Source organism: Frieseomelitta varia, unplaced genomic scaffold (genome assembly GCF_011392965.1).
Source record: "Frieseomelitta varia isolate USP_RPSP 00005682 unplaced genomic scaffold, Fvar_1.2 scaffold_405, whole genome shotgun sequence".
Classification (NCBI taxonomy): Eukaryota; Metazoa; Arthropoda; class Insecta; order Hymenoptera; family Apidae; genus Frieseomelitta; species Frieseomelitta varia.
In genome coordinates, this window is record NW_025110152.1 from 919,947 (window position 1) to 941,858 (window position 21,912).

General features: G+C 32.0%; 3 protein-coding genes and 1 long non-coding RNA gene across 9 annotated transcripts in view; 2 read left to right on the forward strand and 2 right to left on the reverse strand.

Annotated features, from left to right (window-relative positions):
- The first annotated feature begins 56 nt into the window (after positions 1-56).
- LOC122531557 (cilia- and flagella-associated protein 65-like) lies at positions 57-6,213 on the forward strand. Of its 2 annotated transcripts, XM_043659581.1 has the most exons (19): positions 57-163; positions 761-980; positions 1,101-1,366; positions 1,441-1,723; positions 1,783-1,971; positions 2,076-2,280; positions 2,362-2,607; positions 2,677-2,908; positions 2,998-3,351; positions 3,427-3,515; positions 3,589-3,865; positions 3,962-4,177; positions 4,285-4,473; positions 4,541-4,794; positions 4,868-5,120; positions 5,182-5,405; positions 5,466-5,634; positions 5,737-5,875; positions 5,941-6,213. In XM_043659581.1, the coding sequence occupies exons 1-19, from the start codon at positions 80-82 to the stop codon at positions 6,093-6,095; spliced, it is 4,044 nt and encodes a 1,347-aa protein (XP_043515516.1). In that variant the 5' UTR covers positions 57-79; the 3' UTR covers positions 6,096-6,213. The 2 variants fall into 2 exon arrangements, with proteins under 2 accessions (XP_043515516.1, XP_043515515.1); XM_043659580.1 differs by lacking the exon at positions 1,441-1,723 and having other exon boundaries at positions 1,101-1,265.
- LOC122531572 (tRNA (guanine-N(7)-)-methyltransferase) lies at positions 6,072-7,366 on the reverse strand. 2 transcript variants are annotated; one of them, XM_043659619.1, is made up of 6 exons: positions 7,192-7,366; positions 6,957-7,099; positions 6,708-6,892; positions 6,548-6,646; positions 6,355-6,456; positions 6,072-6,278 (listed from the first exon to the last, which is right to left on the reverse strand). In XM_043659619.1, the coding sequence occupies exons 1-6, from the start codon at positions 7,275-7,277 to the stop codon at positions 6,147-6,149; spliced, it is 747 nt and encodes a 248-aa protein (XP_043515554.1). In that variant the 5' UTR covers positions 7,278-7,366; the 3' UTR covers positions 6,072-6,146. The 2 variants fall into 2 exon arrangements, with proteins under 2 accessions (XP_043515554.1, XP_043515553.1); XM_043659618.1 differs by having other exon boundaries at positions 6,533-6,646; positions 7,192-7,363.
- Positions 7,367-8,793: 1,427 nt separating this feature from the next.
- The window catches only part of LOC122531555 (kinase D-interacting substrate of 220 kDa), a 32,817-nt gene continuing 19,698 nt past the window's right edge, over positions 8,794-21,912 (forward strand). The window contains exons 1-2 of one of the 4 annotated variants that reach the window (XM_043659573.1): positions 8,794-9,034; positions 9,605-9,681. Coding sequence is in view for 1 of the 4 variants with exons in the window: in XM_043659576.1 (XP_043515511.1) it covers positions 17,691-17,834 (144 nt within the window). In the remaining 3 variants the exon portion in view is untranslated. Of the gene's footprint in view, positions 9,035-9,604; positions 9,682-17,556; positions 17,835-21,912 lie in introns of those variants that run through there. The other 3 variants (XM_043659572.1, XM_043659575.1, XM_043659576.1) reach the window with 3 other exon arrangements.
- On the reverse strand, positions 14,696-17,340 carry LOC122531582. Its single transcript, XR_006307318.1, has 2 exons — positions 15,378-17,340; positions 14,696-15,284 (listed from the first exon to the last, which is right to left on the reverse strand). It is a non-coding gene; the product is annotated as an uncharacterized LOC122531582 (long non-coding RNA).

The window sequence follows — 21,912 nt, forward strand, 5'->3', positions numbered from 1 at the left end:
CGTTGTTCTGTTTCGCGATTGAGGAGAACAGGCTCTCGAAGGCTCTTCGAGATAACGTTTATTGTGACATACGTGCAAGATGAAAGTAATTAAGCTTGATTTCGGTGAGGTAGAAATTGGCAAAACAGCGGTGAAGATGATAGATATATGGAACGAATCTTACGTAAGTGTGTATTCAGTATCTAATTGCCGATCTAAAGCGAATTTTTTTCTGTGAAACTTGTAGGCGCATAAATTTTGTAATATTTAACATGCGAAACTGTCTTGTTACGATTTTTGATACACGAAAGATAAACCTTCGAATTCTCTCTCTTTCCCTTTTTTTTCAACTACGTTCACAGAGATTGAAACTTGTAGTTAAAAAATTCATGGTTCATTAATTATAATTATACAAATCGATGTACGGAGGAGATTTTGATGACTGGTTATAAAGTTGTCCACGTTGTAAATTCCAATGACCTTCCAGGTGGATTACCAAAGTCAACACCCTTAATTCGATACATGTACATATAATCCGTAATTTTTGAAATAAGTTTTCGAGATATGATTTTGAATAAGTTTGAGATATACGAATAAACTCAATCTAAACTCAATCTATATGTATATATGTATATGTATAAATATACGGTTATGATCTTGATAAAAAATATAAATAAATATTTATATTTGAACTTTGTAATTCCAGCTTCTTAGATACACCGATTTCCCAACAAATTGTTTTGTTGACATCTAAGGAAAGAAAATTAAATTTGATTTGCAGAGAGAACAGATATACCAAGTTCAAAGGGATCCAATCACGAATCCATTGGATCACGTATTTCATTTACGTTCTTACACTTGGACTCTAGCACCCGACGAGAACTATTCATGCGAGATATGCTATCGGCCACACGTTGCGTTTTCAAAGAACGTTGACTATTTTATAATTGTAGATAGCAGTGCAGAATGTACGAAAATTATCACTTATGGATCTAGTATCGGTACTTGTAAAGTACACTTTATAACTCATTGTGAAATTTTATCTCACGTCTCTCTGTTTATGCATTTTATATATACGTTTTGTATGTACAACTTTCATCCTCATATGTATATTCGAATAGGTCCGCAAGTAACTTGTTCAGTAAGAAAGATTTTCATGAGTTGTACAATGGAGAATCCAGAGATTAAGAGGCGAATTAAATTAACGAATGACTCTAATGTTGCCGCGACCTTTATGTTTAATATAGACGAAAAACATAAGCCATTTCAATTAGACACAAGATACGGTATTATCAATCCTTGGTCTCATAAGTATATTAGAATTACGTTTACATCGTCGAAAGAGGGGAGATATACTTATTATTTGGTTGTTTTGATTTTATATCAAGTAAATGAAACAATTGGATCGATATTGATATATAATTTTTATCGACTTTATCGAAAGATTTATTTAATCTATAGGAACCAATTATTATAGAATTATATGGCTGCTGTAGCTCGTTAACTCTTAAGAAAGGCACCGTAGATGCTGTTACTTTTCCTTTGAAAGCAAAAGATGGTTTTAAAGGGTATATGAAAGATGTTATTGATAGATTAGGAGATATTCCACCAATATCGTTGTCAAAGCATTATTTTAATCTTGGTCAAGCTGATGTAGATATAGAAAGTATAAATCCAAGAATACCTCATTCGATATGCCTCACAAATCATAATTATTCAAATTTGCTAATTACTTGGGAAAGAGGTAATTTACACACAGTTCATACTATAATATTAGTTTTTAATTCATTTGTTGTGTCGTAGATGCTGATAAAATTTTTAATATAACACCTTCTGAATTGTTAGTCCTTGCACATCAATCCGCTTTATTTGAACTTACATTTAATCCTGATATAAAATGTAATCTTTATGGAAGAAAGATTATTTGTTCTGTTTTTTTGGAAAATAAAAAGCTCTCTACTTTTCCATTTGTTACATCTGCAACCATGATAGGTATAATACTATATCATGCAAAAGCTTAATGATAAAAGTTATTAAAATATATTAAAAATGAAAGCTTTATAAAAAAAAAATTTAAACATCAAAGTATCTCTCAGGTCATTCTTTTCCTGTTACTTCAAATGGATGGATTCCACAGTATGAAATACCTCAAATTGTAATAATGCCTCCATGTGTACCACCATATCCAGTTTATACCACTTTCCTCATTAAAAGATTTGGACATTTACCTCTCATGTTTCAATTTGTTTCACCATCGACAAGTTATTTTCTTGTAAAACCAATGATTGGTGTAATTTATCAGTATGATATGTATTTTCTAAATGCGTCTGTGAATTTACCATTTGATTAAAAATTATTAATAGCTGAATTATTTAATTGCAGGGATTATCAAATAATTGTGGTTGAAATGACACCTAAATTTCAGAATGAACAGATTTATATAGAAAGATGGACAGTATATTTTAATGGAAATATGAAAGATGAACATTATATAGATTTTAAAGGATACGCAGAGTATGCAAATATTGTTTTTAGCAATAACAATACATTAAATTTTCCATCAGTTATGTCAGGTTGTCAACAGTTTTTAGAATTTGCAATGAGAAATGTTACTCGTCATAAAATAAAGTAAGTCAATTTGTTTATTAAAAAAAAAATGCGTAAGATACATTTTAACATTAAGTTATTTATTTATAGATATCAATTTTATCAATTGCCACCTGAATTTAATATGCAATGTATAAATGGAGAAATTGATGCAAATGATACTTTAAATCAAGAATGCACCTTTTTTCCAACTACGCCAGATATAGACTATGATTTTGAGGTACAATGCATTATAATTGTCGTAAAAAGTGGAATAACTGTTGGATCGAAATGCTGCGCAATTCTACGCGTTCGTGGAAGTAGCAAAATAGGATCATTAAAGGTAAAGTTTATGATATATACAAGATGATTTTTTGTTTAATATAAAGTAAACGAAAAATTTTACTTTTATTCATCCTTTTTTTTTTTTAGGCAATTCCAAAAGAATTACATTTCGGAGAGTTGGAATATAACGATACCAAAACGTTGCATTTCGATCTTATTAATTCTAGTTCAGTAAATATTTATTATAAACTAATTTGCGTTCATCGTAACTGGCCTTTTGAAAATATTGAAGATGTTAAATTACATCCAGTATCAGAAACGATTTTCGCAGGATCACAGCAAAGAATTATGGTTTCCATTAGTCCGCGTACAGCAGTGTATTATGAATTTGTAATTCAATATCTGATAAGAATTAATTTTCAATCAGATATATTAATAGATAAACAAGATCCAGTACAAATTTGTAATGTGTGCTGCATGTGTATCTTACCAACAATGAAAGTAAAATTAAAATTTATTCGAGTATAAAAAGTTGAAATTATAAAATAATGTTTATATATACGATGTTTGCATTAGGTACAAAATATATGTGCGTTTGCATATAATCAGCATTGTTCAATACATATAAGCAAACATTTTTTATGGGAAAGACTGCAAGTAAATAAGTAAATTTCTTTTTTTATATCTTGTATAATTGATATAATGTATGTTATGATTAATTTTCTTTTTTTTTTTTAGATTAAATGAAGTACTAGAAAACATACTGCCAGGAGAAACAAGAACTATAAATATCAATCTTTTCCCAATGCTCATAAATAAAGGAACTATGTTCGTAGAATGGATAATGACCAATCTCTCATCATTCCCTATTAAATTGGCTTCAAAAAGAATCAAAACATGTTCTTGTAAACCTGTGGTTCGTTACAAAACAGTTCGTTATTTACCTCAACATGCAGAAACTGATTGTGTACATACAGATCTTTGTGTAATGTACATAAAATCGGAAATATTAAAAGTATGACCATTTTATTTTTAGGTTTAAAAAGTATAAAATATATTAAATTAAGTATATATAAAAGTATTAATAATACTAATTAATGATGCTTTACAGTCAAAGGAAGAAACCGTGATTGGTATGAAAATTCATTACTCATTAGCCGGAAAAACGATAATATGTTGGGAATTAAATATTGGACATGATCGTCGTATTATGTTAAATGTAATAATTGATTGTTTAACCGAGTCTGAGTCCCAAAATAATTTCTTAAGCACTACACTCGTAAATTTCGGAAAAACTTATTTTGGAAACAAGGGAGCAATGTATAGGGTATAATTTCATTTTTATAATATAATTTTTATTTCCTTTATATTATTCTTATTTTATATTTAAATAGTACTTTATATCAGTATAGAAAAAATATAATGGAATTCTAGGTAAATTGGATATTCAATATTACAAATAATGATTTGCCGTATTCTGTAAATATTAGTAATATCTGCGAAATGAATGAAAGTTATCATTGTCAGATTTTTTCATGTTTAACACAATATGGTACTATAAAAAGTGGAACAGCTGCACCTCTTCTTTTGAAGTTTGAACCAAGAATGTTTGGTGTATATAAGGTATACACCAACTGGTATACAAAACTGAACAACTCTGAAATTAAAAAATTAATATTATACCTTTTAGATAACAGTTCCAATAACTATGGGTGATAAAACAGAAGAATTGATATTAGAAGGGGAGTCAACTTCTGATTTCAGATTAGTCAGTATTTCAAGAACAATACCGTCTCATTGTGCTTGTAGAACTCCACTATTTCCTGTGTATTTCAGTATTGATTGCATCAATGTATGGTTTCTGTCTACACATAATTCCATCGTTAAAATTCTTTTAGTATATAACAGTTCAAATTTTGATGCACTCGCCTATGAATGGAAATGGTACTTTTTAAACTTTTAAATGTGTAGAAATTTCCTAACATTTTTAAATGTCTAAATTGTTAAATGTCTTTAGTCAAGACATATCGGAGATACTGTGCGTCGACATATTTCCTCGAAAGGGCATATTATATCCAAAAGCAGTGCAAAGTTTTAGAATAAAAATTTCTACTAAAAAACATCCTTGTCAAATCGATATTTATGTACCATGTGTATTTTTTAACGCTAGTAAAAGGCGGGAATATCAAAGAAGTATTATCAAACATGCTATTTTAAACCAGGAACTAGAAAACCAATTCACCATTACAGAAAAAGGAACTTATATGACGGTAACTAATTAATTAATATTCTGCAGCAAACAAATTATGTTATGAGTTGATTTTTACATAGAAATCATGGATAGAAATACTTGACCCACCTGATCAATACTACAAAACATTAAGTTTACGTTGCAGTGTATATCCTGTGGAAGATGAATGCTTGAATATCGACTTATTAAAAGAATTGAAAGCTTCTCCATCAAATATAATTTATTTTGACGATAGTAAAAATTATACTGTTTTAAGCGAGAAAGAGCTTTGTATAATAAAATTTATTTTAGAAGGCTTGTTATGGTAAATATTACCTTTCTACATTTTATTTTTATAAAATAAGTCATTAGAGTTAATTTTCAGGGATATTGTCAACAGTAAAAGATTTAAGATACTAATTGAAAACGTATTATTTCCTGAAAGAAATTTGTATTATACGCAATTTATGATGAATATTTGGGAACGAAAGAGATTAATACGAAGATCATACATATCTCCGCCGTTATCGCTTATTGATTCAATACTGGAACAAGTAAAAAAAAAAATGTTTACTTGTCATGTTAATTTTTTGTCAAGAAAATTAACATGACAAAATTAAGATGAAAATATGAATTTTATAGTTATATGCTTTTAGATGTTATTTATGATAATACACGATGAATTTTCTCTGAAAACTACACATTTAATTCCCAATGAAGACATACGGCATTATAATTATCTTAAAATGTTACCTAAACAAAAACGAACCGATCTCGAAAAAGAGTTAGACGAAGGTAGTTTCAATTTTTTATTAATCTCTGTTAAAATAATATCATTTATTTAAATGATCTCTTTTTAGATTATAATAAATCTAAGTTTGATAATAATAATGACAATGATGATGATGATGATAATGATGATAATGATAATGGTAATGACATCGCTGTTGCTGCTGCTGCTGATAATGATGACATATATTTAAGAACTCGATTTAGAGTGTCCTTCGCAGAATGATTAAAAAAAATATCTTTATTTATATACAAATATACAAACATACATATGATGTCAATTAATTCTTTTCTCAAATGGATCTGGAATACGTTTAAATACAGCCAAAAATTTATATCCCTTATTTCTTGTTACTTTTTGACCTTCTTCTGTACTTTCATATAACTTTTCAACAATAGGATCTTTGTCCTTTACGAAAAATATATTTTATAAGGTAATGTTCAATTTTACTTTCATATATACGTAATAAATAGGAAATTCTTACCAATTCTTCTTTAGATACATCATCAAATAATGGATGTTCATGAAAATGTTCCACTATCCATTCATGTAAGTCTTTAACATCTGTCACCGTATATACAATGGCCTTTAAATGATATTCATTGTTACTTATTGATGTAAAAAAAAAGAGCATTTAAATAATATTTTACAAAATACATTACTCCTTCAGCTAGTACATAAGCATATTCTGCCAGAAGTGTCTTATTTATAATTCTCCATTTGTGTTTGGACTTCTTAAAATGTGGATCTGGATATAAGAAGAACATCTTCTTCAACTACAAACATATAAATCATTTATAAAAATAGAAAATTGTAAGTTTAAAAATATGGTTATACCTGGCCTTTGTAAAAGTAATTTGGTAAATATTTCATTGCATTAGTCCTCAAGCAGGCAATATTTTGATATTGTCCAGGATTTTGTGATCTTAATGCAGCTATACGATCCATAACATAATCAGAAACTTTTACTCTAATTTCCATTCCAAGAATTAACTTATCAGGAAACATTGACGATAGTGTAACTATTGCAAAAAGGATTCTATTAATACCATAAAAAAACAATATAATTTAAAATTAATTTTATACCTAATAATCCTCCATAGCCACAACCAATATCTACAAACTCAACATGTTTCTGTGAAATATTCTGTTCTTTGGATTCTTCTTTATTAGTTGGAAAATAAAATGGATATAATGAACTCCAATTCATTAAATCTGGTTTAATAGGGCTGAAATTATATTCAAAAAATGAATGAGTTTATAGATAGAATTAAACTTTTTGAAGTGTTATATTTTTTTTTTATAGAAAATAAGTACATACTATTCTAAGCAATGATCCGCTATAGGATTCGAGTGCGCACGTTGTCTGTAAAACTTTTTTTGTGGCAATGGTAGTGGTTCTGACATGATAGTTGTCAAGAAGCAGTGCACGTGGATGACACAGTAACATATGAAAACTAACCTATCTGAAAAAAAACTAACCTGAATCTTAATAGACAATAAGCTTACAAAATTTCAAGTTACATTTATTAAAATGTTATGTGTGTAAATATAATTATAATATTAATAATAATCGAGTATCATTATATATTATACAATATAAAAATATATATTAAATTGAAATTAATATTACATCGATAAAACTTCTACTTTTAATAAACTAATTTATGTATAATAGTATAAACAATTGGAGGGAGGATAATATATTTATTATATTTAATATATACATTTATTTTTTTATTTATAAAAAAATGAATTGTTTATTACAGATACATGAACAAAATTGTATTTATGTACATAGTTGCTTTATATTTTACAGTTTAGACAGAATATAACGGATTTAAGTACACATAGATTAATTATGACTTGCATCAAAAAATCTGTATGCTGTCATTTCTGGTGAACAAATTTTGCTACTGATGATCTTTCATGAAACCTTTAAATAGCTGTCTGTTGCATATCTCAAGGCAGGACCACGAAGACAATTCCAAGAAATACTGGGGCGCTAGATGATTCGTCCAAATATTTTCAGTCAATATCCTCTTTTAACAGGTTTGCAGAATAAATGGCGCTTTCTGTACAGAGGAGAATATTGTAAGTTACACTAATTTCATTTTATAGTTGAATTTGTTGTTGGTACAATTTTAACCCGGGATTACCCACGTGGGGGTCTACTGCAGGTACATCCCAGCCCCTAGACCCCCAGGTGGGTAATCCCGGGTTAACAGCAACATAGAATAATACCAGAAGTCATTTACAAGCAGCTAGGATTATGAAACAAGGATAAAAATAATACTACTATCTTTATTTTATATTTCAATTTGTTTTTGGTATGTTTATTCTAATAATAAAAAAAATATAGAATATAGAGATATTAAACAATGAAATTAATGAAAATTAAGAAAGAAAGATAGGACATATGAGTTACCAATTTTAAGTTATAATTAAGTCTACTTTTGCTTTACTATCAATAGGAGCATTAGACGAATATTTCAGAAACCAAGCTGATGAACTTTATTTTGTTAATATCTTGACTTCATTACATACACATAAGTACTCATGGAACTTTGTAAATTTATAAGATTTGAAATTCTGATATTTTTTCAACAATTGGAATTTGAATTCCAAGTATAATTCAATAACGTAAATTGACTAAAACGTATGAAATATTGTATTAATAGACTTTGATCTTTGATGAATCAAATTTTGAATTGAGCAATTATCATTATATAGCTTTGCGTTAGGCTATAGTTATAGCGGATGTATGACAAATTTGATACATCAAAACTATGGAATCTATACATATATTTTCATAAAAATATACATTTTAATTTTCAAATATTTCTATAATTGACCAGAATACATATATACATCTGCTGTAATCATAGTTCTGTCCTAGTCATGGCGCACGTGCATGAGAAATCAGCTGTTCGATGTCGGTAGCGCCATCTGGTGGGTGACGCTACGTACGTTAAATGAAAGACGGCGGAGTAACATTTCCGTGTTCACGATTTTACCGTGTGACTGAACGAATTCACTGGGTCGTTTAATCGACGAGATGTGAGCGACGACATTATAGAATGTCGTTTCTAATTGATTGTCCGGTGGTCCACATCAACGAGTAGCGGAATTCGGCTGCCTTGGAAATTATTGTGCGCTCTCAGGTGAGGTTAGAATCCTCTCGACAAAAAAGTTTTTCGCTACTCCCGTGTAGTATGAAATCGCCTCGCAGAAATCGAAATACGTTAGAAAGTGACAAAGAAGTGTGATCATTCTGATTTTTTTTTTTTATTTAACGTGCTTTCATGCTAACGTGTACTTTCTTTCTATACTTTCTTTTGAGATTTAAGCCTGCTACGGTCTTCAAATCGCATTCGACTGAATCGTCAATTTTTTTAACATTTCTTAAGTTTCAGACGAATACGAAGAAAATCGTTATCAATACGTATGACTTGATTCTAAGATTTATACATTAGTTATTCTTGAAAGTAAATTTAAGATCTTTTTTTTTTCGTTAAAACGAACAAAAGGGAAAAGTATTCGAAAGTCGTAGCATGATTAAATGAAAAGTATCTCTTTATTCTTTTTCTTGCATTATGTTTTTTATAATAAGCAATTTTCATGTGTTGATTGATACCTAAAACAAATTAGAATTCTTTTCGTATTTTTTAATTCTAAATTCGATTTTTATCGATATGTTTAAAATGATCGATCTTTTGTGCAATTGCTTCTAGATTGAATAACTACGGTTTTATATCATACATGACGACGACGGTTATCCGGGGGAATCGATCTTTTGTTTAATTGGTGAGTTGGATCGATACTTTAAAATCATCGATTGATGATCGATACTATTAGTATACTAATGTGCGTAATATATATCGTTTCATGTTATTGCTATAGTTTATTTTCATTGTGCGAAATTATTAATAACGACATTAATAATTATTTATGCAAATTCATGTTCTTTTGAAGACAACTAAATATTCTACACTATTCGCATATCTTTGCATATAATGTGTATTCGTATGTATTTTTACAATCTTACATTTCCTACAGGTAGTTAAAGATCAGTATATATCAATTTGCATAATGATTTTTGAAACTATAGTTATTTAGAGACTAAACTTTTTTTTTCAAAGAAAAATTATTAGATAAAATATTGTTTAGTACGAACCGACAATTTTTTAATTAAAGGCAAATGTTTATGTAAATATATATGAAGTTGCAATAACATGAAAAGCGCTACTGATAGCTAATTATTTGGCTACTAGATGGAGATTTAATACGACTATAATTTTATTTCTTAAACATATAATATTAACATGTACAGAAATTTATTTGTACATTGCATTTCCACGTTTATCCCCGTTATATATTGTACGCTCTCAAAGTGTATCTCAAGATCGATATTCACGTGAAACAAAACTATCATGTCATTCATACTTAACATGTATCTATATAGATCAAATGTACTCCCATCTGTAATTCTATATGGGAATATTGTTTCAAACGTTCTTAATTGATCTATTTATGTACTTGTATCATGAAAAACTATTAAACACCATCGCTTTTTGTTTCATTAATGACAATGCAATGCAATGCAAATTGTACATTAATCTTTATTAATACGTTGACTGCCACACGCTTTGTCTATGGAACAGAATATTTAATTATAAGAATATTTAATTTCTATGATAAGAATATTTAATTTCTATGAGACAGAATATTTAATTATAAATTAGATATTAATTAATATTACGTTGTAATTGATATTACATTGCAATGAAGTACAACGAAAGTGTATTTTTCGTTCTAGTTACTTACTCTAGTGACTTTAAATACATTGTAAATGTTATCTATCTTGTTTTAATTATTTTAAAGTACGTATAAAAATAGATCATCAGTGGCCATTCAACGTGTTAATTAATCCTGCTATTCTCCACAGTTTTCTTTCGCACTTATGTTCCTTCAAATGTCTTCTTTGACTTTTATATACATATTTACAAGATCAGATTATACATTACGTTTGAAAAACATACCACCCTCTAGCGTTAATCGTCGAAAACATACGTAGTATGAAGAGCCGATATAATGGCAATTGCATCGTATATTCATGGAACAATGAAATCGTTGGCGCGAACGTAAAATTTCGTTGGAAATACCCGTTACTTATTTTCTAATGGAGAGGTTAAACCTCTTGATGGTAGGTGTGATCAAGTTAGTCCGCTTTCTCGCGTAAATATAATCGAATGTTGCTCGTCTGAGCCCGGTGGCACGCTTTTGCAACGCGAAACGGCGCGGCGTCATCGTGAATGTTGATCGTTTGGTGCCAATAAGTTTTGGTGTTGGTGATAAGTACGTTTCAACATTGAAGTCAACGTATCATTAAACAATATGAACGCGTGGCTGCCAGATCCACGGATGTGGCTGTCATTCGATTCGGATTTAAGCTGGGTAAATCACACACAATATTCGTAACTGATTTCAAACGTGCGCATGCGCAGTCGGCATTATTGCGTGGTAGCGTAACCGAAATAACTGAATTTTCATTAGCGTTACATCGAATTTGTTGAAGAAAAATTTGGACAGAAATTACGTATTTTTTTCGAAACTTAAAGGTTTTCGCATTGCAGGACGGTAAACGAAAGTCGTTTAACTAGGGGAGAAAACGAATTGGCCGGTTTGTATGTGTAATTCAAAGTTTTTGAACGAAATTGGCTCGACGCATTAAATTCTAATGAAATGACATGTGGTAAAATAATTCAATTTATTTCTGCAATTACAGGTTACTAAAAATGAGATTGTGGTGTCGATTATGCTTATTCGTAACTGAAAGCAATTTCTATTATCGATAATGGTTGTCGGTAACCAAGGAATTGATCGTTGATCATATGATTCTTTCTGATCAAAATTATCTAAACTGGATACTAATTCTTTTTCCTATGATTTTTTAAATTTAGATTACATCTATTGTGATTTCTAATTCAGATGAAACAGTAGTATTAATTACCATTATACAAGATACACCACATTGATGGAAAATTATGTGAACATCATTGGAATAACATCATTTCGTCGCAGATTTATGTTCCGGAGTTGTAAGAAAATAACTTGGAAACATACATACATAGATGCATACATACATACATGTGTTGTAAGATGATCTCTCGAAATTTGTGTATTCAGTCGATTCACAAAGCCGCGAAAAATGCGACGAGTGTAGCGGCGACTTGGCACGGAACGCCGTAGTACGTACGGTCTCGATTCATCTGCTGTTATCTGAAAATCCTCCGTGCCCTACTTATTTATATTTATGTATAAACGGCGACCAAGCGAATCGTCGTCGGCGGCATGACCGAATTTCGCCTTGAATTCCCAGAAATTTATCCCCGGTTCTTGTTGCTCTACTCGCATCTTCTATCGTTCTAGAAAATCTTTGGCACATCTAATATTCGATGAATAATTAACAAGCAGAAAATTGGTCGATAATAGATCATTTTTGAAGACAATCTAAGATTTTCTGGGAAATCTTTCATCTTGTTCTGTCTGCTATATCTGCACCCAATAACTTGTTTTAGTTAAATTGTTCATTTGATAAGAGTTAGTTTCGATTGACACATATTCTACTCGTTTTAATAAATAGGATACTCATGTTTCACCAATTGGCAAGAAATGAATGTGAAGTACTAAATGTACAGAATATTGAAAAGAGAAATTCTGAGACTATCGAATATTTAATTATTATTCTACTCTCTCTCTACTAAAAATTTTTTTTCATGGTAGGTAAACGAAATTAAAATTATATCTCAATAGGTCACGTGATTTTGAAATATATTTGTATTAAAAAGAAAATGTTTGCTTAGGTTTCATCGTTGAAGAAATTACTTATGAAAACGCATCAAATTGTGACATATTAAAAACAAAGAAGATTCACGAGAATGACTTGTTGAAATTGGAAATCCATTGTTAATGAGGCAGAAAATACTAAAAACCTTTTTCTAAGCAGATCAAGTAAATAAAAGTTTAGACAGTTGCTCGATAAAATCTTACTTTCAAGCAGGTATGCATGTATGAATCTGTCCTTATCTTCTTTTTCATTCATTGATAAAGCACGAATTTGAGAAGAATGCAGCACTACAGTTGCGGGAATGATCCAAATTCTGACAAATTAAGAATTGGAATTTTGTCTAATGAGTAATTTTAATAATTCACGAAGCTAATAGCACTTTTCTCTGTGTATTTCTGTTTTTCCAATGCTCTTGTCGCTTTCTATTACCATTAAGAGTAAATAGGGCGAATCTATTGAATTGCCCACTCGTCGTATCTGATCTTTCTTGAACAATTGCTTTCATATTGCCAGCAATGTCTTCTATAGATTTATTCTTTTAGAAGTAACATGATAATATAATAGTACATACACAATGTATCTATCACATTCTTCTCTTGTTTTGAAGTGCTGAAGTTTAAGTAATTTAAATAGGTCGACTTTATTATTATAAAAATTTCAAGGGTAGTTGCACAGTGTATTTAGAGCCACGAAATCGTAGAATTTTCTTTGGAGAGCATCCAGCTAGCAATGACATTGAATTCTACACCATACGTTACGCAAAATCTGTTATGTAATTATAAATTAAAATATACGTCATAGGGAAAATTTTATGTAAAGGTCAAGGGTGGAATTACGTTGCAATTTATACAATCGTTCCAAAAATTGAACAGTGCTAGAATAAAAAAAACATTCCATAACGCCTGATAATTATAGATAACAGGTTACTCTTATAAGATTTTATTTAATTCTATTATTATATATTTTATCTTTTAACTACTCTGTACAAATTATTTTCCACGTTGCTCTCGTGAGCAAGATTTTTGAAATTGCTGAAAAAATATTTGTAATCTAGTTTGCAAAGTAGTTATAACATACATCCATTAAAAGCTTTGTAGAAGAAGTTCGCAGAGGTCAAAGGAGATTAGCACACTTTTGCTGAAAGAAAATGATTACAAACTATATGTATATTCATAGGTCAAGAGGAAGGGCTTTGTAATGGTAATCCATTAAGAATCAAAACAAGAGAAAACATGTACAAAAGTATTATTGAAATATATGCATGAAATAACTTATCTAAATAAAAGAAAAACATGTGTCAGCATAATAGACATTTTTATTCTGAAAAATAAATTGATTGCAAAAAAGAAAAATTGAAACTTAATGGATTATTGCGATAACCCATAAGAGAACAAGATAAAAAGCGTCTTCTAGTCTTCTCATTTACATTATTCTAGCTAAGCAACATTATTTCAGAAATAAGCGAATTTTCCGGATACATTTCTCGATAAACTATTTAATAGATTCCTGAAGAATCTATTAAAGTGTAGAAAATTATGACATTAGCCTCAGTTGAGTTAGCTGATCCAGCAAGGTTACCGTTAACGACCATAGACATAGGGACGATGATCGTGCATCATCGAAAAGAGAGAGTGTATGTGTGTGTGTGTGTGAGCGACTGAGAGAGAGAGAGAGAGAGAAGGCTCTTCCAATTTTAGACGAGCGCATAAATCCACTCCAGTCATCCCACTCTTTATGTTTTCTCGAGCACCGCCAGCAAACGATAGCAAGAGGATGATCCATCCACGTGGATCGCCTACATGAACCAGGTATCGTGGCCTGTGGTTAATTGTTCTCGTGTCTCAGTACGCGAAGGATGTTAGCACGATCGAGTTCTGTGTCAGCTAGTGTCGGCTCTTTGCCCCTCGGAACCTACTTTTTCCGCCGTTTCTCTGTCACTGCGTTTCCTCCGTGGGTTCTTTGTTTTTTTCCTCCGCGCTCCAGTTCGATATTTCCAAAAGTGACGTTTTCGCGTAACGTTGATCATGAAAAATGACTCGAATCACAATTTCGTTGTATATCGAGTTTCTAATATTTGTTTTGCTTGCATTCCTTATCGCACCGATCTGGCTTTATTATATCTTATAGATCGGTTTTGAATTTTTCGGTGATTATGTGATAGTGACATATATCGTACGCGTCGCAAAACTTGAACTTGTGCATTGTTTTGGTAATGTTATTTGATAGGAATACGCCACTTGCGTCGAGTGATCATTCGTTGCGCCGTTAATTGGAAAAGATTAGCCGGTTAATTGTCTGAATTGGGCGTAATAATTTATTTATTTCGAGGTTCTGTCCTTCTTTAAACGCATCTATTTCGTTCCTACTAGAGATAAATTGTGCCACGTAATATCGCTTTCGTTAATCCAGTCATTAATATTAACGCAGTCCATTGCATCAATTAGGAAAGATTAATCGAATGTTTGATATCTGGACGTAATATTTTATAAGAGGATTCTTTGCTTTTTAAATTGTAATAACATTTCCAATTTTTTAATTCATCCGATTGTTTGGATTTCCAATACCTTGAAAAATTTTTGGAAATTAACAAATATAAATTCATATTATTTCCTGTGATCTTCAGTTTTGTGGTTTATAATAATAGGAGCTGTACTTACAATATTATACCGTAGTATCTATGTCTGAGATTTTTGATCGTATTTCTAAAATTTTTAAGTAAGTAGTGCGCGATGGCCGTTCACTTCGTGTTCTAACTTCTCTTCTTATGAATGCTAATAAATCCCGATCCAACGACGAGTAATTCAATGTGCGTCCGACTGTCGTCACGGTTCACTTGAAACTCAGGTGTTCCAAAGGTTTTCTTTTTTTTTTGTATGTAAATCGTTCGTGTAAAATCATTTCATTTCTCTTTCATTTTACAGTGGAATGTCTTACGAAACTGGAGTTCGTTCATTACGAAATCATCGAACAATCGCAAAGAAAATTTTTTGAAAAGTTTGCAAGGAATAAGATAAATATACGTGTGAAATGAAGAAACACTTTGTCGTCGATTGTATCGTTGTTGGAGAATCAATTATTGGAAAGTCGGATCGATTTAGAGAATCTTATCTTACAACAAGTGAACAGAGTGCTGAGGAAGACTTGATAAAAAAAAAAATTGAAGAGAAAATTTTTCAGAAAAGAGATGAACTCTCAAATAAAAACTAGTCCCAGTCAGACGGAAGCTTTCCTTCCGAAAATGTTTCTCATAAGAATATACAAAAATTTAAGTACACGAATATCGAAACGTAAGCAACAATTTTTATCGTAACAGTATGTAAGAAATATCAGCTAGCAAATCTTGATTATTCACTTGGAACGGAAGTTTTTACAGTGGAGTTTGGTCGGTATTGTTGAGTCGAACTTAAAGTGAAAGAATACTAAGTATAGATAATTGTCCTTGGGACTCGGTTCAAATTATTATACAGAAGATTATAGGACGATAGTAACATGTTTTCGAAGACTGTGGAACGCTTGTTACCTTGGCTTGAATTGTAATTCATACTTTAAAACAACCGATGATTCAGAGATACAGTTAATAGGAAACGATAGTGACAACTTCTACGATAGCGAATATATTTTTTCTTTTCAGTATTTTTTACAACGTAATGTTTAACGATAAGCTGTTGGATACTTTTTTCATTTACAAAAGTAAAGAACGTCTGATATACGTAAGATACACGTCGAAAAAGAAATCACTTCATTCTATTCACAATTATCAAAGAAATTGTACGTACAACTTATACCGACTAATAAATGGAAACTAATTCGTTTGAACTCAGTACTAAGTATTTCGAATTTATTTAACTTCATTCGAAGAAATTTTCATTCGATAGATGTATAAATATATAAAGTCAAAACGGGCTGGAAGATTGAGGCAATAGTGTGTTACATCTTTCCCTATCTTCATTTTATCAACCACTCAACTGAAGAACAGTATAATCGCGAGATGATTGAAAAATTGTCCGATAACGGTAGATTGGATTATCGATGAAATTGCGTACACTTTCTTTTCTGTTTGCAAGAAGATATCTCAGTGAAAGTATAGGAGACTGGTCGCGTACTCAATCAGCTGATCCATTGATTTCTTCTCGAGCGTTCTACGTTTTATTATTAGGCTATTTGATATTGCAATCTCGCCTTTCGATAAATGGGCGCGATTAAATATTAAAAACAAAAGTAACCTTTTAAATTTTGTTATCTGTTCGAACAAGCCTAACTAGAATGAAAAATGATGTGTTGCTTTTGTGAATGGAACATGTGTATCTATATTTTACTGTTAATTTTTATCGTTGACGACTACACTAAATGAGAAAATTTCTTATGATCTTTTCTTGCTTTGAATTGTCCTTTGAGTTGGCCAAGTCAGTTTTTAATTAATTCCTTCCGGCACAATATTAAAAATTTGGCAGATATAACGATGCAACAAAGAATCCTTGAAAAGATAAATTATTACGTCGAGAATTACATCAGTAATTCTTCCTTCTCGATTGAAAAGATGAAAGCACGTTTCGCATTTGAATTTCTGATTCGGTTCTTGAGTTGAATTTTTGCATACATATTTGCGCTTATCGCACGTGAAACTGTTATGTAACAAACGCAAAACATGTTATCCAACAATGAAACACTTCTCCGGATCGTTTCCTGGAGTGTAAGTCTTATATTCTACTTACAGTGTCTCTCTGACACAGCAACTAATTTCCCCACAAAAATGTTGCATTAATATATACATATGTATCAATATTTTTTCCAATTAACAGGTTGAACGAAAGTCGTGCAAAATTATTAACAGTGACTTCTCCTTATTTCGGATGTGTTTTGAACAAACAGTTGTTTAACGTGCGAGGCTTGTGCGATTAAAAATTCAGTGAATGATTCGCCGATAATAAAAATCGACTTCACCAACAAGTTTCACTGAAGGAAAAGTGAAAATGTCACACCTTCGATTGAAAAGTCGAAAAAGTTCGAGTGAATCGCCAACGAATAAGAGCTCGAAGCAGGTCTCGGCCCATGGAGAGTATCGGAGGATTCAGTTCACTTTGTTGAAGGGTCATTTAGAGCATCGTTTCTTCGAGGTAATGAAATCAAAGCAAGAGATCCCAAAGATATATTTATGAAAATACTGTAAGATATCAATTATCGAGTGCGACGTTGCTTTAGTATTTTACATTGCAGAAAGAAATACATTCCTTGTCTCCTTTCTTTTCGAGAAACTGCCCGATCGAGAAACGATGATGGATTGAATATGGCACCTCTTACCAAATAAACATTATAAGGCGAGCCACCTTGAAACATCGAGGTTTTTTCTGACGCGTCCAAAAATACATTTGGTCGATTTGCCTCTTTATTCCTTTGTCTTCTCTTCGTTTGTTTAATCAAGTTCGTGAATTTCAAAGAATCTTCTGCGCCGAGTTCGCTTCGTTCGTGACAGTCGTCGATTTTGTTACAAACATTTAAACGCGAGATACCTGGCAATCGCTCCCTCGAAGTTACAGTTCGTTCCGAGATATTTGAGATCAGTAAATTTCCGTTTGAATTTCCTGCGCCTCGCATATACGTATGAATGTCCAATAGTTGCAAATGTGATGTGTCTAATGTTACACGAAATAATCGAGGGGGTATGACTGAACTTGGATTTTCATACACAATTTCATACGACACGCTTGTGTCATGTGCTTGTCAAGTTGGAGTAGAATTCGATCAATACCCGATACTGCGGACATTTCGTGACCTAGAACAGTAATTTTTTTTTTTTTTTTTTATAGCAAGTCGTTGTGCATCAGCTTACGTTCCAAGAAATTCTTGGAGATCATGCCTCTCTTACGTATCTTGTCTCCATGTATATAATTTATCCCAATATAATCAGAATGGTCGAAATGACCAAACAAACCTTTCCACAGAAATTCTATAGATTTGCAGTGGTACATTTTTAGAGATACGAGTGATTCTGAGAAGCTTAGAAGCTGAGAATATAGCCACGTATGCAATATCGCAATAAGTTCAGCCATGTATCTTCGAGCCACTTATTCTCTACCAATGGAGTATCTCTACGTGGTCTCGCGTTCCACGTTGCACGTAATTCTGACGATCCCAAATAACCACTCAGATATAGATTAACCATTCAGATATAGATTTAATCACAGGCCACTTCCTGTCCTCCACTCTTCTACACGTCTGTCTCAATTATTCAACCCTGTCTAATTCCAACTGTGGGCCGATGTTCTAACATTTCACACTTCTAAGAATTTACACAACCTTGCGTGTAAGTACCTGAATTGGCTTGCGAGACTATTTTTGAATCGTTTACATCCACAGAAACATGTAATATGCGAGTGTTAGATACAGTGTCATTTGTGGTCATATGGTTCATTAACATAGTTGACAATTGTTTAAATTCTGGCATTCTGACATTGATCAAAGATTTTCTAATCTCTGTACATGTTGTATTTGCAAACATTCAAACGTTTCAAGCCAATAGAATCGTGTTAGTCGGGAAGGTATACATATTCATAAAGCGTGTTCCACAAATGTTCCCAAGCCTGTGATCACACCTTCAAATCATACTTCTCTCGTCTCACTAGTCGTCGTCATTTTCTTTCTTGAACAACGATTCGGCGTCGTTGATCACTCCTCCTATGTGTGCTAGAGGTTTTACACGTTAGAGGGACACGACTATTTTCGTTTAGCTTCGACGGTGTGCCAATGCACGGCGAACACTGGGTGCGACAGTGATTTATCCGTCTCCATTCCCTCGAGATCTGCGCGCAACGCGTGCCAGAAGAAGAATCGAACTTCAACGTTCTCTTTGTGGCACCCGAAAGGGATGTGAAGTCGCTGCCAGGAGGAAGATTCACGGTCCATGTGCTCGTTGATCATCGCGTAGGATTAATCTCGCCACACAATGACGTATTAAGACTCCTAGGGCTCCCTCCCCCCTTCGTGTAATTTTATCACCATCACATGACACAAATCAAATTTCAACGTTTCGAGAACGTTATACGTTGAGGAACGTATTTGGAATTACTGTGTGTTAATCCAGTAATATATTGTCATAATCGCTTTATCTTATCATTATTATTGTTGCATTCATACTTACGAACATTTTGGAAAGTGTTGAAAATATTTATTCGACAATTTTAGTAATATTTACACTATTGTATGTGTATTATCGTTCAGTTCGAGAACGAACGATGATTATAGGTATTTTATCTACCTATCTAAAGTGTTTTTATTAATTTTACACGCAATCTTCGAATCAATTTGTTCAGAATGGCGGTACGAGTTTTTCATGCGGGAGATCTGATCGTGTTCTCGTACGATTATACAATATGTCTCAATGTCAAATATTCCTCGACCAGTTTGACTAATTTTGCACGCGAGTTTTAATTATACGAATTTTCAGAGATTATTAGTTAATCGGTTCCTCAGAGTTGACAGATCCCGATTGAATGAAATTAATCGTTATACCGACAATCGGTGCCACCGACGTGAGTCATTAATGGTAATCGTTTAACGATAGTGATAGCATAGCAACATGATGCCAAAAATGCTTTTACGCGATAACTATCGGGCGTGAATGTCATTGGGTGCCAGGCCGAACTATATCTTACCCACAACCTGACTTCAATTGACTATTTTTCTACCTAATATGAATTATTTAACATTACATCTTTTTACCCGCCTTTTAAACAACTTTGTCTCATTGTAAATGAGTGAAATTTGATCGCTTAATTTTAAATTTCAATATAGAACTATGGAAGAATTAAAATTGTACATCCATTTTAGGATTCAATGAAGATTATGGTTATCTATACTCAACACCTTTTGCAGATGTGAAACAAAGCATTTTCAGTGATTTAAATAATTTTTCATTCAATGTACAAATAAAAGCTTGCGCACTCCATTTTAATATTATACAAAGTTATCCTGTTACAGTTTACTTTAATGCCTCTGATGGAAATTTTATGGTTTAATCGTCGGTTGCTCTAGTGTTAAGAAGAAACCATAACAACATGCGACCATAAATATGAAGTTTATGCAATATCAATTTCTCAAAGTCTGTCCAAGTGATTTTAATGGAATATCACTGTAAGATAACGATAGGCCCAGTTGCATTTGTATTTGCGGTCAAAATCATAATACCATCCTTGCTCCTATTATTTTGAATATGCGCTGTTTCTTACTTGATATCATATCTGTCATGAGCTACCACGTTATTATCACAAAATTATCAGTGGTAGTACCACGAGGTGACGATAATTGACCATTTATTTGATTCAGTGTAATACATTGAATTACTTTGCAATCTCAGATCCGATGCTCTTGCACGGTATTAAATAAAATTGTCATTATTGTTATTGGAGGATGGACACTGAAGATTTGTGCGCTTTATGTGAAATTTAAACGATGGAAAATATCTGACCCGATATTTTGCGAGTGAAACGAAGTTATACGTACGTTACATGGATTTTACAAAATATCTGCGTGTTTCACTCTCTGAACATACTTAACCGACTGAAAATAAACGACGTGGAATATTTGGTTCTTCAAGTATAAATTGTACCGATAGCACCGAGTAATTATCATTTTTATCGCAGGCGACGATTAGCTACCACGAGTAAAGAAATTACATTGGGAAAAGGAAGGATACAAAAAATAGATAAATCAGCAAAACAAAATTTTATTGCTTGAAGATGAACGTTGTTTGGCACGATGATACATAAAGATACACTGTATTGAAGAAACACCAAACAGCACGATTTGTTTCGAGTTTCGAAATAACTTTCCGATTGTGCAACACGTTGCCGATAAGATATGATCAATAATTCTTTCTATTTGTACGGGCAGAACAGTCGATAAAGTGGACATATAGAGTGGACAAGGTATGAAATATTGTTGTGCATGCAAACAACATTGAATGGTCAGACTCGATCGGTGGTGGTTAATCGGTGATCGTCAACGTGTAGCCTCATTTTCAGCGATTGCGGTGTTCGAAGAAACTCGGGAGGAAAAAACGAGCGATTCAGTGTCAAATGGCTTAAACTACGTGTTAACTTCGATTTTCCATCGAAGAACAGCGGTAGAAACACTATCGAGCTTGTGGAACGAGAAATGGAAAGCAATGATCCCAAAAACTTGTACACAACGATCGAT

Excerpts from the sequence above, each read along its gene's own strand:
- LOC122531557 (XM_043659581.1), top strand. The coding sequence starts at position 80 with ATGAAAGTAATTAAGCTTGATTTCGGTGAGGTAGAAATTGGCAAAACA. Across the intron at positions 164-760 it reads ATATATGGAACGAATCTTAC|AGAGAACAGATATACCAAGT; the intron begins GTAAGTGTGTAT and ends TTTGATTTGCAG. Across the intron at positions 2,608-2,676 it reads GTTACTCGTCATAAAATAAA|ATATCAATTTTATCAATTGC; the intron begins GTAAGTCAATTT and ends ATTTATTTATAG.
- LOC122531572 (XM_043659618.1), bottom strand. The coding sequence starts at position 7,277 with ATGTCAGAACCACTACCATTGCCACAAAAAAAGTTTTACAGACAACGT. Across the intron at positions 7,100-7,191 it reads GCGGATCATTGCTTAGAATA|CCCTATTAAACCAGATTTAA; the intron begins GTATGTACTTAT and ends ATATAATTTCAG. Across the intron at positions 6,279-6,354 it reads ATGTATCTAAAGAAGAATTG|GACAAAGATCCTATTGTTGA; the intron begins GTAAGAATTTCC and ends TTTTTCGTAAAG.